The following is a 17,891-nucleotide window of genomic DNA, read 5'->3' as shown; positions in this document are numbered from 1 at the left end:
GTGCTTTAGCTGTGATGCTTTAGCTATGTACTTCTTGCTATGTATTGGTAAGAGCTTGATCTGGTGATACATGGTGATCCCTGTGATTCCATTATTCTCAGAAGGATCTATTGGAATAAATAGGACCTTTGAAAAAGTCTATCTCGTTTCATTGCGTATTCCCCAGATGGCACTAATGTTGGATTTAGCACACAGAGGTTGCATATTTCCTCCAGGAGAGCAAATAACAATAATATGAATGGTCTAAATTAAGAAAATATAAGGGGACACACACATATCACTAACATGCCTCTGTACACAAACACAAATAAATGCACACGCACACAAACTCATCATATCACCTCAATGCTATTTGGTTATTTCTTAAGAAAAAACAGAAATCAGTCATTTTATTTCTAGGTTGGCACTTATCTGCTGGACAGCAAAGGAGTTTAGATATCTGGCTGCAGAGCCAGGTTGGGAGTTCAGTTTCCCACTGTGCCTGACGAGGGCTAGACTCAATGATCTATAGGGTCCTTTCCAGCTCTACATTTGCAAGTTTATTATTATAACATACTGCAGGATACTGTTATTCAAGATAGATATTCACTGCTAATGTTAGAAAAGACGCAAGTTACATTTAAATACATACAATTGTGTGATCATGAAGAAATGATAACACACCTTTTCACAAATTGCCAGCAATGCTAGAAGGCTATATAGATCTTAAATCTCCTGAAGGCTAGGAGGAGTACTTTGGTATCTGCCTCTGCAAAGAACAGACAAGGTACCAATTTCCAGGTTTATTTTGCTAGTTGTATAATGCAATTGAGACACAGATAGGAGAGCACTTATTGCTTCCCTTGTCTAGTGTTTTATACACTAACTTTATATCTTGCCAAGGTTAATACAAGATTAAGTTTGTCCTCAACAAAGCACCACCTGGTAGGCCACCTGCGGCAGCAGTTTTGACCACCACCTCAATGACTGCCATCTTAGTTTGTCCAGAATTATACTATTATAAAGCATTGCTGAGGGTTTTTAAATGGTGGCCAGCTACAAATGTATGAAATAAATTACATGCACACAGTCTTAAAGAACTCAAAATTTTAAAATAAGTGATCCGTTAGAACATGGAGCATCAGTTAAAATCAAAATAAAAGCTGGGCAAGGAAGATAATGTGTCTGTTGTGGTGTAGAAAAGATTGCTTGAGAAGAACATTCGAAGATGAGAAGTTTTGAACCTAGAAATGACTTCTCCATGGATCACTCCCCTCCCTCCAGTTAGCAAATATATACTGAGGCCAGATTGCTTTCTTTGGAATGGGTAAGGTAAGTTACCCTGGTCACGCAAGAGAAATGTTATGTAGTTATCCATCAGTTATGTTGGGTTTTTTTTGGGGGGGGGGTCACACAACGCGCTGTCAAGAGACAATTTCCCAGTATAACTGCAGAACATTTCCCCATCTCCAGGAGGGTTGTGTTACATTGCACCTCTATTGTACCAGTGCATTCCTTACCAGGATTCCCTATGTGCACAACCTGCCCACTTCTTTTCAGAATCAAAACCAGGAAGGGGGCCGCCATTACTGCAGCACACACATAATTTTTTTTAAAAAAACATTTGTGTCAATACATCAATATGTTGTAAACGTATGTCACGGGGGCACCACTGTATTAGTGGCAAGAAATAATTTCTTCTATTTCTGGGGGAAGACACATTGAAACGTTGGCCTGTCAAGGTCCCCGGGTGGGGTGGGGGGCGATCGCCCGTACTGCCATGCGGATATCGCAAGTCCATTGTGTGCGATGCATTTCTGCAGCAGCAGCCAGTGCAACCGAGGGACAGTTTGCTAAACAGAACCCTCTTCCGGATCAATTTTCCTTCTATTTTCCACGCCCGCCCATGTGCAAGTCTGCCCCCCCCACCTGGGTTTCTATTGCACTTGGAATGAAAGGGGCTGGAGATGCTAGCTGTGGGTGCACGGGGGAGGAGGAAAGCTATGTGGAAGGGGGGTGGAGTCAAGTACACTCACGCACCATTAAGGGAGACTTTTTTTCTGATATATTGAGATTATTTTAGATAGATTAGATTAGATTAGATTAGATTAGACAGACAGACAGACAGACAGACAGACAGATACTCACTCAGTACTATGGTGTAGCCAGCCATAACAATTGAAATAGGAGGAAATAAAACAGTATTGCTAAAAGTTCTTGGGACATTTGTCCTGGCATATAAACCATGGGAGGGACATGGTGGCGCTGTGGGCTAAACCACAGAAGCCTCTGTGCTGCAGGGTCAGAAGACCAGCAGTCGTAAGATCGAATCCACTCGGCAGAGTGAGCGCCCATCGCTTTTCCCAGCTCCCGCCAACCTAGTGGTTCGAAAGTATGCAAATGCAAGTAGATAAATAGGGACCACTTCGGTGGGAAGGAAACAGCGTTCCGTGTCTAAGTCGCACTGGCCATGTGACCACGGAAGATTGTCTTCGGACAAAACGCTGGCTCTATGGCTTAGAAACGGGGATGAGCACCGCCCCCTAGAGTCGAACACGACTGGACAAAAATTGTCAAGGGGAACCTTTACCTTTATAAACCATGGGACCACAATTCTGTACAACAGAGGTATGGGAAGTATCGGAAGAACTAGAAAACATTTCCCTCGTCTGACCAGGACCTAAATTACCCTGGATGATTCTTTCGGGTTTTGGATGCCAGACCAGCCCAGACTGCTGCAGGGATTCCAACATAAGTCTCCAACCATAGGCTGGAGGATTCCCCAGATGACAAAGCCTTTGGTCAGCCAAGAGAGATTTATTTCCAACTATGTAGAATATCCCTCAACCATGAAATCCAGCTCCAATTTTAATCTAAGACAAAGGAGAATTCAGGAGATTGTGCAGTTTGTCTCTCTCTCTCCTTTTTGACCTCTCTGGATTAACTCAGAGAAAATCTCATGACCATCTGTAAAAGGAGCAAATTTAAAACTTACGTATGTTATAGGTGCAAAGCAGGAAAAAAAAATACTCGGGAAAAGAATGGGTGAATTACTGGAAGAACGCTTTTAGCAGTTGACGAAGATCTTCAAATATAGGTTGTGATCAATTACACATACAAGAGTAGCATAAAATGTGAATATTAAAATAAACTATTTAGAGTCAATCTGCCTTACATCTACACTTGATTAGGCTACACATTATGCAGACATGCAGATTTGATGTGTGCTGGAGCCTTGCTCTCCATAGCGTGGGTTTTAAAGGCAAAAATCCACACACTTCTTATGCCCAGCACACATATCAGTCCATCTGATCGTGCCCACTCTGTTAAAATCAAACCACAGTACAAGATGTGAACATGTTTTTTCTGCTCTTCAGCCATCAACCCACATCCTTTTTCAAGTGCAAAAGAGACCATCTCTGATGATGAATATATGACTAATATGTCCATCTCTGCCCACACGTACTAACCACTCTGACTTACTCCTTTTCGAGATAGGCCACTATCAACTTTGCACAGTTTTTGGTTGCATTCTTTATTTATTGTTTATTTAAAATATTTTTATCTTACGTTCTCCTTAAAAAGGACCCAATATGTAACTATGTAAGCCTTAAAAAGGCTTATATAATTAAAAGATGGTATTTAAAGCTAAACAGTGAGTATACCAATGCAAAAAGATCAAAGGAATACTATACTAACAAACATAAGCAATGCATTTGAAGCAGAAAGATACAATAATCCATTTAAAAATCCACACAGTCAGCCTGCCTGAAAATAAAGGTCTTTGTCTGCCTGCAGAAGGACAGCAAAGATGGAGCCAGCCTGGTCTCCTGTGTAATGATGTGTAATGTGTAATGATGTCCTTCCTCTAGATTTATTGTTCGGATATTTTGCAGTTGTTATCCATTCATAATTTTTATGAACTCATGTTGTGGCAATTTTGTTTAGTAGAAAATGTCTCATGAATGGCATCATGACAACAGTGTGCTGTCAATGGCATTTGCCTGTATATTTGTAGCTATGCTGATATTTGCCCAACCATCAATCAGATTTGCTTGGAGTTTAAAAAACGTATGGGAAAAGCTTTTGAAAACTAAAAAAAAAACATTAACAAGTTTGCTTGTTGTAGGTTTTTCAGGCTGTTTGTCCGTGTTCTGAAGGTTTTGCCTCATAACGCTTCACCAGTCTCTGTGGCCGGCCTCTTCAAAGGACAAGGATTAGAACTCTGTCTAAGAGTCCTGCAGGCTGGTGAGAAAAGAGGGTCAGGTAGAGAAAGGAAACCCCTCTTTTGGGTTTTAAAACAAAACCAGTGGGGTGGGGAAAGAAGAAGAATATCATGTGTCTTGAGCAACTTCTCAATTACAAACAAACTATAAAAGGCTCTGATGGGAGGTGAGATGGGGGGAGTTGGTAGTGAAGAAATAAAGACAACCATCTACTACTAAGCGAATACCTGTAAAATTTTCAGGCTCTTTGGCTGTGTTATGAAAGTTGTTCTTCCTAATGTTCCACCAGTCTCTGTGGCCGGCATCTTCAGAGGACAGAAGTCAGAGCGCTGTCTGTGCTCTGGTACAGTTTTGTGGGATAGTTGAGTATTTATAGCTGTGGGATCAGCTTTTATCTTTTTCAGGAGATTGGGTGATTATGGTGATCAGTGTGTTTTTTGTTGTGGGTGTATTGTTGTGATAAGGGGGAGAGATGATCTGTCACTGTGATTGATGGGTGTCATTACCTGGTCTTTTGTGTGCAGTGATCACTGGTCCTTGTGGCTGGGTAGAGTTCTTTGACCTTTTGTAAGCTGTATTTTTCAGTGCTGGGAACCAGGCTTTGTTGAGTTTTGGACTTTCTTCTTTTTGTTGACAGCTCTTGTTGTCACTTTTTAAAAATTCCTTATTTACATGCAGAATGGCACAGCAGAATCTTGCCTTAGTTATTTATTTACAAAAACAAAATTCGCATTATATTTATGTTAATCACTTATTTCTTTCTCAAGGAAACACTTGGATTATATATACCCAAAGTACAATTGCTTCTCGTTGATTGTTCCAGTTGCAATTAAGTTAGTTTGGAATTTCAGAGCATATAAATCCTTCAACAATATTTAGCTGTTTTTCTCACCCATAGGGAAACGCCCACACTGACTTCGTTTACAATATCTGGCAGTATATTCTTCTGTCTGTTGTTGCTGCTTCTTGCCAAAAGCCTCCCTTGATTTATGTTGAGCCTACTGAGAGAGGCTCTGCATTTATGAAGGTCAATGGCCTCTTTAATTTCACCTGTTGTCTTTCCTTTTAGTAGCTTCATTCAGCAGAAACACTCTTTGTAAAATATAACACCAACAACGTTCACTCCAATTGAGTGTAGGGAGAGTGAGAAGAGACAAAAGAAAATATTTCTTGACCCAGCATGTTGTTAGTCTGTGGAACTCCTTGCCACAGGATGTGGTGATGGCATCTGGCCAAGATGCCTTTGAAAGGGAATTGGACAGATTTCTGGAGGAAAAGTCCATCACAGGTTGCAAGCCATGAGGGGGATGTGCAATCTCCAGGCTTCATAGGAAGGGACCTCCAAATGGCAGATGCAGTGGGGGAGGTATTAGGAGACCGGTCTCTAGTTGTCTCATGTGCTCTCAGAGGCATCTGGTGGGGCCACCATAAGATACAGGGAGCTGGACTAGATGGGCCCTTGGCCTGATCCAGCAGGGCTCGTCTTAGGTTCTTAAGTGTGGTTGCACAGCTTTATACAGTTCGCTTCCTGAATGCAATTTACCACCGTCCATGCCATGCCTCATGATTTTTCTGTATAAATGTGTCACTTGCTACTCGAAGATGCTAACAAAGAGAAGTAGAGACTTTTAATCTGCCAATTTTATTCACCTGGTATTTGTAGTTTTTATTGCTAGAGATGAAAAAAAAAAAGACTGTTTGAAGGGTTTCCTTAGAAAGATTCTGGAAGAACTCGAGTCTACAAAAGTCTGTTGAGAAGCAATGCTGGTCTTTGCTGACTCTTTAGTCTATTGACAAATGCCCACAGGGGAATGCCTGCAGCTGTAGGTAACATGGCATGGAAGATGAAACGCCTTTCCAGAGCAGCTCATTGCTGGGAGCATTCCACTAATCTGAATTTACTGGCTGAGAGATACTTCTTACCCTTGTCCTTCAATTTCATGCATCAGGTGTTGCTTTTCACAGATGCTCCCCAGTGTCCCCGATGGCACCATATCACTCTGTGGGTAGGATTCATTTGGAATATCATCCTGGTGGCAATCGTTATAGTTTTGGGTGAGTATGAGAGGAACCTATTTTTGTAACTAACTGCATTTTTAGGGGTGGTCCCACAAATAACGTTCATGGAACTTTCATACATTTTGAAAGGAAAATGAAAAATAGTGCAGTCTGGGCTGCAAGGAGAACATACCCACCCATTTTGAAGGAAATCAACCCCAAGTGCTCCCTGGAAGGGCAGATCCTGAAGCTGAGGCTCCAATACTTTGGCCATCTCATGAGAAGAGAAAACTCCCTGGAAAAGATCCTGATGTTAGGAAACTGTGAAGGAAAGAGGAGAAGGGGATGACAGAGGACAAGATGGATGGACAGTATAATCGAAGCAACCAACATGAATTTGACCCAACTCCGGGAGGCAGTGGAAGACAGGAGGGCCTGGCGTGCTCTGGTCCATGGGGTCACGAAGAGTCGGACATGACTTAACAACTAAACAACAACAAATTCATAGAGGTACAGTTGGTACACTCTCCCTCATTTGTGTATGATGAACAGTACCTCCTTAAAACCCCTTGTCTAGGGTCTAAGAATTGTCTTTTGCAGCTGCCCCCCCCCCCCGTTTTTAACACCAGATTTCTTTCTTCATTCTTTGGTATCCATATTTTAAACTTCCATTGCCTGATTTATTCAGCCACTTGTTTACTTATTTGTTTTCGAAAGCTGTGCACTTGGAGAAAGGAAAATCTGATGCAGATGTTGGCAGAGCAAAATGCAGCACCCCTTTAGATGATTTCCAGGCCCGTCTAAACAGGGAGCTCTGCAACCAAAGCCAGGACAGATCCTCAGGTAATATAAATACATTGGCTGAAATTCTGTTGATTAGTGTTATAAAAGAGTAGACTCACTAAATCAGTGGGAAACTGGAAAGTCAACTCCAATGTATGTTCAATTGATTCAAACAGCAGTACTCTTGTCTTAGACTGAGGAAGTGACTTGATGAGATATTGTGCAAGGTGGATGTTTTCCATATCACAGCTGGCACTTTTTATCAAGGATAAAAATTGGGGCAGGGAGATTTAACAAAAGAAAAATTGGGAATTTTAAATAAAATCTTTACTAAATAATACAGGGGTGGAAAATTTCTTTGGAGAAAGTGAAAGGATATACAGTGGTGCCTCGCATAGCGAGGTTAATCCGTTCCGGATTAACCTTCGCTATAGCGAAACATCGCTGAACGGGACAGGGAAAGCCATTGGAACGCATTAAACATTGTTTAATGTGTTCCAAAAGGCTCCTTTACTCACTGTTCAGCGAAGTTTCCTATGGCCGGCAGCCATTTTTGCGCCCTTGTTAAGCGAGGGGACGGCGCGAAAACGCTGCGTGCGGCCATTTTGGGGCTTCCGGCGGCCATTTTGTCCGCCGAACAGCTGATCGTCGGAGCTTCGTTTTGCGAAGATCAGTAAGCGAAACGCTTACCGATCTTCGCAAAGCGAATTTCGCCCTATCTAAAGCTCATTGAGCGATCGCATTAGCGATCCCAAAAAAGGGATCGCTATGCGATTTTGTCGTTGTACGGTGCACTCGTTAAGCGAGGCACCACTGTATAGAGAAAACTATAGGGAAATTGCAAGAAGCAGATAAAGATTTGATGGAACAGGAGGGTACAGAGGATGAGTTAGAAGAGGATATTAATAAATTAAAAATAGGAAAGAGATAGATGAACTGGGACCAAAATATTATTGAACTTTTAAAAAGATGTAACTACTAAAATTGAAGGGTCTGTTTAATAATATACTGGAAGGGAGAGAAATCCCACCATCATGGTAATACTCATAAGAGTGAAATTCCAGCAGCCAATAAGGGTCCAACTGATCTAACGGCATACAGGACTATTTGTTTAATAAATCAAGGTGCCAGGATTTTTGAGCAATATTAGCTGAAAGAATGAATAGTTTTATTGATACATGCAGTATATTAAAAAGGATAAGAGCAGCTTTATAGCTGAAAGGCAGATTGCAGATATGACTAGAAAGGTATTAAATCTAACAGATATTATATAAAAAAATATAAACGCTGGACTAATTCCATTAGATATTTTTAAACTTTTGACTATGTGGAATGAGCAGCAATATAAATGCTGATGGAAATATTAGGATGTGGAGATTTAAAACTACTGTAAATTACATTATCCAAAACCTGAAAGAATCATCCAGGGTAATTTAGGTCGTGGTCAGATGCGGGAAATGTTTTCTAGTTCTTTCTATATTTTCCATACTTCTGTTGTACAGAATTGTAGTCACATGGTTTATAATCCCAGGACGAACCTCCCAAGAACTTTTAGCAGTACTGATTTATTTCCTCCTATTTGGATTGTTATGGCCAGCTACACCATGGTACTGATTAATTTTCTCTCTTACCTCAAGGGGCAATTTAGCCCAGAGACAGAGATATTAAAAATAATATCAAAATATCAGAAACAAGTCTCACTCTAAGGTGTGTGACTGTGTTTCCCTCCTCCCCATTGCACCCACAGCTATCATCTCCAGCCCCTTTCATTCCAAGTGCAATAGAAACCCAGATGGGGGGGCAGACTTGCACATGGGCGGGCGTGGAAAATAGAAGGAAAATTGATCAGGAAGAGGGTTCTGTTTAGCAAACTGTCCCTCGGTTGCACTGGCCGCTGCTGCAGAAATGCATTGCACACAATGGACTTGCGATATCTGCATGGCAGTACTGGCGATCGCCCCCCACCCCACCTGGGGACCTTGACAGGCTAACGTTTCAATGCGTCTTCCCCCAGAAATAGAAGAAATTATTTCTTGCCACTAATATAATGGTGCCCCCTGTGACATACGTTTACAACGTATTGATGTATTGACACAAATGTTTTTTTAAAAAAATTATGTGTGGGCTGCAGTAATGGCGGCCACCTTCAAGGTTTTGATTCTGAAAAGAAGTCAGGGTAGGTTGTGCACATAGGGAATCCTGGTAAGGAATGCACTGGTACAATAGAGGTGAAAAGTAACACAACCCTCCTGGAGTTGGGGAAATGTTCTGCAGTTATACTGGGAAATTGTCTCTTGACAGCGTGTTGTGTGACCCCCCCCCCCAAAAAAACCCCCGACATAACTGAGGGATAACTACATAACATTTCTCTTGCGTGACCAGGGTAACTTACCTTACCCATCCCGAAGAAAGTAACCTGGTCTCAGTATATGTTTGCTAACTGGAGGGAGGGGAGTGATCCTGTCAGAGAAGAAAAACACGAGACAAGAGCTTCTTCCTTAAAGCTTATATTACATATGTAATATATATTACTTATATTACTCATGTTCTTTGATTCTGGTGTGGATGCTTCGTTTTGTAGTTCCAATATATACCTGGTCACAGCTGCAAGGTATCCGGTATATTCCTGCAGTGGTGAGGGGGTCCCTCTGTCCTTTGCTGACCGTAACATTTGTTGTATTTTTGTGGTGGGCTTGAATACTGTTTGTAGGTTGTGTTTTTTTCCGAAGTTTCCCCATGCGGTCCATGACCCCTTTGATGTATGGCAGAAATACTTTATTTGTGGGTGGCTGTTTTTCTTCTTCAGTTCGGTGTTGTTTTCTTGGTTTGATGGCTCTTGCAATTTCATTTTTGGAGTAGCCATTTGCCTGTACGACCCAATTCAGGTGGTTGAGTTCAGTGCTGAGAAACTGAGCTTCACAGTTCCGATTTGCACGGTCTGCCAGTGTTTTGATTATGCCTCTTTTTTGCTGTGGGTGGTGGTTGGAGTTTTTGTGTAGGTACCGGTCTGTGTGGGTAGGTTTTCTGTAGACCTTGTGTCCCAGTCGGAGGTCAGTTTTGTGTAGGACCATGACATCTAAGAACGGGAGTTGGCCCTCTATTTCTTTTTCCATGGTGAATTGTATATTTGGGTGGATGCTGTTGAGATGGTTGACAAATTCTTCCAATTTTTGTTCACCCTGACTTCAAATTGCAAAGGTGTCATCCACATATCGGAACCAGACTGTGGGTGCGAGGGGTGCCGAAACCAGGGCAAGTTTTTCAAAATGCTCCATGTAGAAGTTTGCCATAACTGGGCTGAGGGGGCTGCAAACTTCTACATGGAGCATTTTGAAAAACGTGCCCTGGCTTTGGCACCCCTCGCACCCACAGTCTGGTTCCGATATGTGGATGACACCTTTGCAATTTGGAGTCCACACCAGAATCAAAGAACATGAGAGACACTGCAGACTAAAACAACCAGAAAAATCTGCAGTAGCTGAACATGCCCCAAAACAAACTGGACATTAAATTCTATTTCAAAATACTGAAATACTGGACAACTCCAGCAATCATTACGTCAGACTGCACAGGGAAGCCATTGAAATCCACAAACACTAGCAAAACTTCAACAAAAAAGAGGAAAGTGTGAAGCTCAACAAAACTTGGCTCCCAGCTCTCAAAAATACAGCATGCAAAAGGTCAACGAACTCTACCCAGCCACAAGGACAGGGGATTACTACACACAAAAGACCAGCTAATGACACCCATCAACCACAGTGAGAGATAATCTCTTCTCCTTATCACAACAATACACCCACAACAAGACACACTAATCACCCATCTACAGAAAAAGACAAAAGCCTATCTCACAGCCCTAAATACTGGCACTCTCTAGCCAACTACACCAGAGCACAGAGTGTTGTCCTCTGAAGATGCCAGCCACAGAGACTGGCGAAATTTTAGGAAGAACAACCTTCAGAACACGGCCAAAGAGTCCGAAAAACCCACAACAACCAACCAACCAACCAACCAACCAACCAACAAATAAATAAATAAATAAATATAGTACATATGACCAATCAGATAACATTACCTCATATCAGGTGATCTCATATGAATTACATCAGCCTTGTGCCTAGTCAGCATGACTCAGCTTTCTACCCAGCTGTACACTATGGCTGATTAACAACTTTCTTTACACATTCAGTTTAAGATGTCAATTTCTTCTATTACAAACATTGTAATTTCCTGACAGATCCACATTATTTATAGGTTCAAAACTTCTCAACCTTGAATGTTCTCAAGCAATCTTTCTATACCACAATGCACACATCATGCTCCTTGCCCAGTATTTTCCAGTTATACCACTGGCTGGGAAAATGTCTCAATATTGACTGTGTGTTGTGTGACCAGAAAAAAAGCAAAAAAAACTAACTAGGGGGCTACAAGAGAACATTTCCCCGATGTGACCAGAACCTAACATTCATCTTACTCTACTATTATCATTTCATGACAGAGGTTCTCACACCCTTTACAGCACAAGCTTCAATGTAATACTTTCAGATCAAAGTTTCTATCATTACAATGTTAAATATACAATGACAACCAACCACGATCCCTGCGTTTTGATATCTCTATTTAGATGCTATGTATAACTATTTGCCTTTTTGTATCTCTTTCTATTATGACAAAAGCAGACCAAATACTGTGAGCTGAAATACTATATAAAGGCAAACTAACTAACTAAGCTCTAGTTGTTGTGGGTTTTTCAGGCCATTTGCCTATGTTATGGAGGTTTTTCTTCCTAACGTTTCGCCAGTCTCTGTGGCCGGAATCTTCAGAAGTCAGGAGTTAGAACTCTGTGTTCTGATGTACTATGTGGGATTGTTGAGTATTTGTAGCTGTGGGATCAGGATTTTGTTCTTTTCAGGAGATTGGGTGTTTCCTGTGATCAGTGTTTTTTGTTATGGGTGTTTTGTTGTGATAAGGGGGAGAGATGATCTGTCACTGTGATTGATGGGTGTTGTTGGCTAGTCTTTTGTGTGCAGTGATCACCGGTCCTTGTGGCTGGGGTAGAGATATACAGCCTGCAAAAAAGGTCAATGAACTCTACCCAGCCATCGGATTCCAGCCAGGAAAGCCTTCAAAAACACATGACAGAGTTGTCCAGACCAAGCCCATTGTGGTAACTCTTTCTTCAAAGCTAGATTAACTACACTTTTAAGACTGTGTGAGCAACATGATATGTTCTTTTACCTTAACACTGAGAAGAGAGACAAGAGGTACTGCAATGCAGCCATATGCCATTGCCACAATGGCTCCTTCCAGGACACAGAATGTCCATGGGAAATCCTGATGAGCACCTTGTCTGCACAAACCAGAATTTCCAAAACGAAGTGCTGATCACTCTGGAAAGTAACAGGGGTGGGGGAATTGTGGGGTGTGTGTGCATGTGCGTGCATGCAGTTTGTAATACCCTGGAGAAAAAGGCACCAAGCCAAAGTTGCATACAGATAGATCTGTAATCCATAATTTTGTCCCCAAAGTGACTTCCAATTGCGATCAGTCTTCACTTGAATGTCATGCAATTTGATAGCTGAGGACTATTTCAGAATGAGCTGCAAATGTTTAGTCTACAGAAGCTGTGGCCAGAGTGATTGGAATACGTAGATTTGCTGGATGCCTAAAACCACTGGTTCTTACATTTGCTTATTTCTTGAGTGGGGTTTTTGGTTTGTTTGGTTTCCTGGTTTAGAAATAGGTGCCTATTCAGAAGCACTAACAAACCATCCCTTTCTCTCCTTCTTAGTCAATTCCACTTGCAGAATCTGCCCTGTAAACTGGCTTCTCTACAGGGACAAGTGCTACTGGAGATCAGAGGATATGAAACGCTGGAAGGAGAGCCAAGCTGATTGTGCAACAAAGAATTCTCATCTGGTGGTGATCCAAGATGAGGAGGAGATGGTAAAAAAAGGAAACACATAGATTTTATATGATGCATTTCTATTTATGTTCACTGTGTAGAAACTCTGAGTTCAGCTCAGCTTAGGCTGACTTGAATCTGCATAAAATTTCCAGCTTTAGATTAATTCTCTGAAAGCGAAATCAGTTCTTCAAAAAAACCTTCAGTTTATGAATGTGGGATATTGTGCTTCTGGATTATTCAAAACACCAGGAAATGGCTTCATATTGTTGCACAATATCCTGCCCGCGTTGCCTGCAGGAAAAAGATCTACATCAGGCTTGTCCAACCCACGGCCCGAGGGCCGCATGCAGCCCAGGTCAGCTCGTAATGCGGCCCAGTGTAATTTTTTATTTTTAAAGAAATTCCAAAGTTTCAAGTTACACTGCGGGTGCTTACGGCCGGAATGTGGCCGGGGCACGTCACAACAGTAGAGGGGGAGAGAGGGAAGGAAGGAGTGGGAGGGGAGGAGACAGGGGGGCTGCGTGACTACATTGTGCCGTCCCGTCAATAGGTAGACCCCCTCCCGGCCCCATAAAGCCGCCGGAGTCAAAGCTGGAAGCCTCTGCTGTCTGAGATCGCAGCTGCCAGTAAGTGCGCTTGGAGCGGGGCTGCGGAGGACGCCTAGGGCTGCCCTCCCATGCGGCCCAAACCAAATGTATGTGCAACCCAAACCAAATTTTCATCTTCTAATGTGGCCCAGGGAAGGTGAAAGGTTGGACACCCCTGATCTACATAGCAAAGGGCAGCCTGAATGCTGAAAACACCAATAGCAGCAGCCATGAGGATCTACAGGATACCCTCTTTTGCTCATTACATTGTTCATGGGTCATCAACCATGGATGACCCATGACCCACAGATTTCTCCCTGGTGGCTTGACAAACCATGAATCCTTGGGGGGGGGGGAATCACTTCAGTCAGGCTTTCCCAGTCTATGCCATGGGGACATAAAGGGAGGAAGCCTGAACCAAGTGATTCCTCCCCACTGACTTTGCAAAGACAGCGGAGCAGGGAGAATCCCTTGGGTTAGATTTCCCTTGGTTTTCTATGCTCGTGTGAACACAGAAAGACTGAGGAAACCTCATCAAAGTGATTCCCCCCCTCCCCTGCTGTTTGCAAAGATGGCAGGGGCAGGGAAATTCCTTCAGCCAAGCTTCCCTTGTCTACGCCACAGGGGCATAGAAAGACAGGTAAAGCCTGACCCAAGTGATCTTGGGAAATGGGTGGGGGATTCCCTTCAGGCAGACTTGAGGAAGCCTCCTGAAGAGAAAATGTCTCTCTGCCTATGCCTCAGAAGGAAGAGCTGATTCTTGCGGACATAAACAGAGAGGGATAGATGAATGGATGAATGGGAAAGAATTATATTCGTTGATTCATCCTCGTTGAGGTCTCTGGTCCTCACGTATTTGAAGCGATTAAGATCTGATGAATCAGCGATATTTGTTTAATATCATGATTCACTTTTATATTCGTCCCCATGTCTACTCATAACCTTACACAAAATGACATCGCACAAGGGAAAAATCCCACAAGCTGACTCCTATTTTCATCAGTTCTCACCCAAACACAAATGTGTAGTCAAGGTTATTGTTTTTTTTTTACAATTGTGAATGGTAGTGAGACCAGGTTTCAGTATGCATACCAGATGGGCATGAACCGGTTCGTCTTGATTCGTCCCAGTTCATAAAGGCAGCAGCTCAAGAGCTAATTTTTTCCCTCCCTACCTCCTCTGGTTGAAACAGCCACTCACCAGGCCCAGCTTGCTTGATTTCTCCATCTCCTTGGCTAATCTCCCATCCACAAGCAAGAGCACAGACTTCTTCCCACCTTTTTGTCTAAGTGAGAGATCAGTCAAGAGGTTTGGGCAGTTTGGCTGAGTGAGTGGCTTTTTGAGGCTGAGGAGGTTGGGGAGGGGAGCAGCAGCAACTGCGCTGCTGCCTTTACAAATTAGGACAAACTGGTTCATACCCATTTCTAATATACAGTATACACTACACACACATTGCAACAACAGAAACTTTCCTCAAGTAGAATTACCCACTAGTAGAGGATACCACAAGTTGAGCGCATGATCTGTACTGTTTGCTCAGGGAAGACCGAAGCAAGAACATTTGGGGTGTGGTTGTATACTCCCCCTGTGCCAAAATACTTTGTAGGGCTTTTTTTTTAACTTTATGAAATGGTGAAGCAAAGGTGTGAGTAGGTGCAACACGTACAATGAAGAAACATACACATCCCTTAAACTCCCAGGTAAACTAATGTTGCCATGCCTATTCCACAGAATGCAAGCTGGAAAATTATGTTCCAGTTTCCAAACCCTTTCCTTGAGTTAGGCAAGCTGAGGAAGAAAGTCTATATTGGACCAAAAGCTCTAGAGATACTTTGTGTGCATGATTTCCAAAATGATATCCCTTTGCCTTTTGAAATAAAAAGGAGAGCTGGAAGCTAGCAAAGATTGTCACTTGAAGTCAAGGTCAAAATTATCCACACTATGTGAGATTAGATGGTGCTCAACGGCCTCAAAGTTTCCCCCCTGGACTGTTAGGACAAGATCATAGGTTTAGATTAACCTGCTGGAGTATGGGAATGCTGGTTGATCATTTGTGTGAACATTAAAAAGAAATGATGCTAAGATGCTACTCTGTGGAAGATGGTTTGATTTCTCCAGTCACTGTGTCCCCCCTGAAATTCAAGAAAGAATCAGTTTGAAGTAGAAGAGTGGAGTAACATTTATAGATGTAAAAAAAAACTGTCTATGAAATGAAACAGTCTATGTATACAGTGGGGTCTTGACTTGAGAACTTAATCCGTATTGGAAGGCGGTTCTCAAGTCAAAAAGTCTGTAGGTCAAGTCTCCATTGACCTACAGTGCATTGAAAACCGATTAATCCCGTAACAGGCCGTTTTTGTTCCATTTTGGTTTTTTTTCTGGTCTGTAAATCAATTCTCAGGCTGCAAGTCAAACCTAAATTTTGCAGCCAGAGAAGTCTGTGACTCAAAAAGTCTGTAAGTCAAGCCGTCTGTAAGTCAAGGGTCCACTGTAGTTCTAACACAAGACAAACTTCATCTAGAGTCTAATAAAATGCAAACTCAGACCCCGAATGCCCAAAATGGCAGTCACTCTGGGTACACACCTGACTAAATTACCACAGAAGGAGAGCAAAGAGGGAGGGATAATCTGGATGGATGGATTCGGTTAGATTTTTATGCTGCTCATCTAGTGGTGTGCCACTACTGTGGTCAATGTACACACATAAAAGCACCCACTCCCACCCATCAAATAAGTCGTTCAAGGAACCCAAAAGAACCCCCAGTGGCAACAGTGGAGAAAAACCAAAATTAAAAAAAAACAAAGATTTATTTAGGCAAAAGCAAAAGAGTAATAAAAAGTTTAAGAAGACATAAACGTGGTGGCACCTTATAAACCTATATTTTTCGTTGTGATCTTTCATAGACAAGTCCACTTCATCAGAGAGATATACAGTGGTGCCTTGACTTACAACTATAATCCATTCCAGAAGATGGTCGTAACTCGAAATGGTCATGTCAAAGCACCATTTCCCATAGGAATGCATTGAAACCCCATTAACTGGTTCTGGCCGAAAAAAATAATCTCAAAAAAAAAAAAAAAACCACTCCAAACCCCATTGGAAGGCGATGGGGCTGGGGAAAAAAATCAAACCCCCCCCAGAACCAGCCCCATCGGAACGCCATGGGGCTGGGGGGGAAATCAAAACACCCCCTCACACACACACAGCCAGCCCCATCGGAACACCATGGGGCTGGTGGGGAATCAAAACACCCCTTCACACACACACAACCAGTCCCATTAGAATGCCATGGGGCTGGGGGGAAATCAAAACACCCTCCTCACACACACAGCCAGCCCTATCGGAACACCATGGGGCTGGTGGGGAATCAAAACACCCCTTCACACACACACAACCAGTCCCATTAGAATGCCATGGGGCTGGGGGGAAATCAAAACACCCTCCTCACACACACAGCCAGCCCTATCGGAACACCATGGGGCTGGGGGGAATCAAAACACCCCTTCACACACACACAACCAGTCCCATTAGAATGCCATGGGGCTGGGGGGAAATCAAAACACCCTCCTCACACACACAGCCAGCCCTATCGGAACGCCATGGGGCTGGTGGGGAATCAAAACACCCCCTCACACACACACAGCCAGCCCCATCAGAACGCCATGGGGCTGGGGGGAATCAAAACACCCCTTCACACACACACAACCAGTCCCATTAGAATGCCATGGGGCTGGGGGGAAATCTAACCCCCCCAGGGGGTTCAAACACACACACAAACACACACACACACCCCAAGCTTTGGCCCTAGGTGTTCAGATGAGAAAAGAGACAAACTAGGAAGGAGCAGTGGGCAACTGTGGCCCTCCAGATGCTGCTGAACTGCATATCCCATAATCCCTCACCAATGGCTGCCTTGGCTAGAATAGGTGAGACTTACAGGCCAAAGCATTTGGAATGCAGAGTTGCTCTGTTGATTACATCAAATGAAAGGACACAGTATTGTGTGGAATATACTGCAAGGCAGATATGTGCTTCTATGTTCAGAAGCTCTGGCGTTTCCAGAGACGGGCAGGGAGAAACAGACCCAGAAGTAACAGAAGAATAATAGTGCTTTGCTACCACATTAATACTTTTCTGCATTCTGCAGAAGTTCATAAAACAAAATATGCAGAAGTCTGTTCTCTACTGGATTGGACTCTACTCGTCTTTATCAGAGGAGAAATGGGCATCAGTTACAGGTTCCCAGCTTGATCCAAACATGTAAGTATCTTTCATAATGGCTTTGGTTTTTTTTTCAACCAAAGCAGGAAGGTTTAGAATTTTTAGATCTAACTTGATCTGAAGACACTAGTTTGTACCCAGATTCTAGATTAAGATGCCAATAGGGATGCATATGGTGAAAACTTTCA

General features: G+C 42.8%; 1 protein-coding gene across 3 annotated transcripts in view; it reads left to right on the top strand.

Moving 5' to 3' along the window:
- LOC110090481 (killer cell lectin-like receptor subfamily F member 1) overlaps positions 1–17,891 on the top strand; it is a 48,279-nt gene that overhangs the window by 27,830 nt on the left and 2,558 nt on the right. For all 3 annotated transcript variants that reach the window (XR_013542728.1, XR_013542727.1, XM_020814106.3), the window contains 4 exons: positions 6,171–6,260; positions 6,921–7,046; positions 12,778–12,932; positions 17,630–17,742. Coding sequence is in view for 1 of the 3 variants with exons in the window: in XM_020814106.3 (XP_020669765.3) it covers positions 6,171–6,260; positions 6,921–7,046; positions 12,778–12,932; positions 17,630–17,742 (484 nt within the window). In the remaining 2 variants the exon portion in view is untranslated. The remainder of the gene's footprint in view (positions 1–6,170; positions 6,261–6,920; positions 7,047–12,777; positions 12,933–17,629; positions 17,743–17,891) is intronic.

Source organism: Pogona vitticeps, chromosome 2 (genome assembly GCF_051106095.1).
Source record: "Pogona vitticeps strain Pit_001003342236 chromosome 2, PviZW2.1, whole genome shotgun sequence".
Taxonomy (NCBI): Eukaryota; Metazoa; Chordata; class Lepidosauria; order Squamata; family Agamidae; genus Pogona; species Pogona vitticeps.
This window is presented reverse-complemented; position numbering and strand designations above follow the sequence as displayed.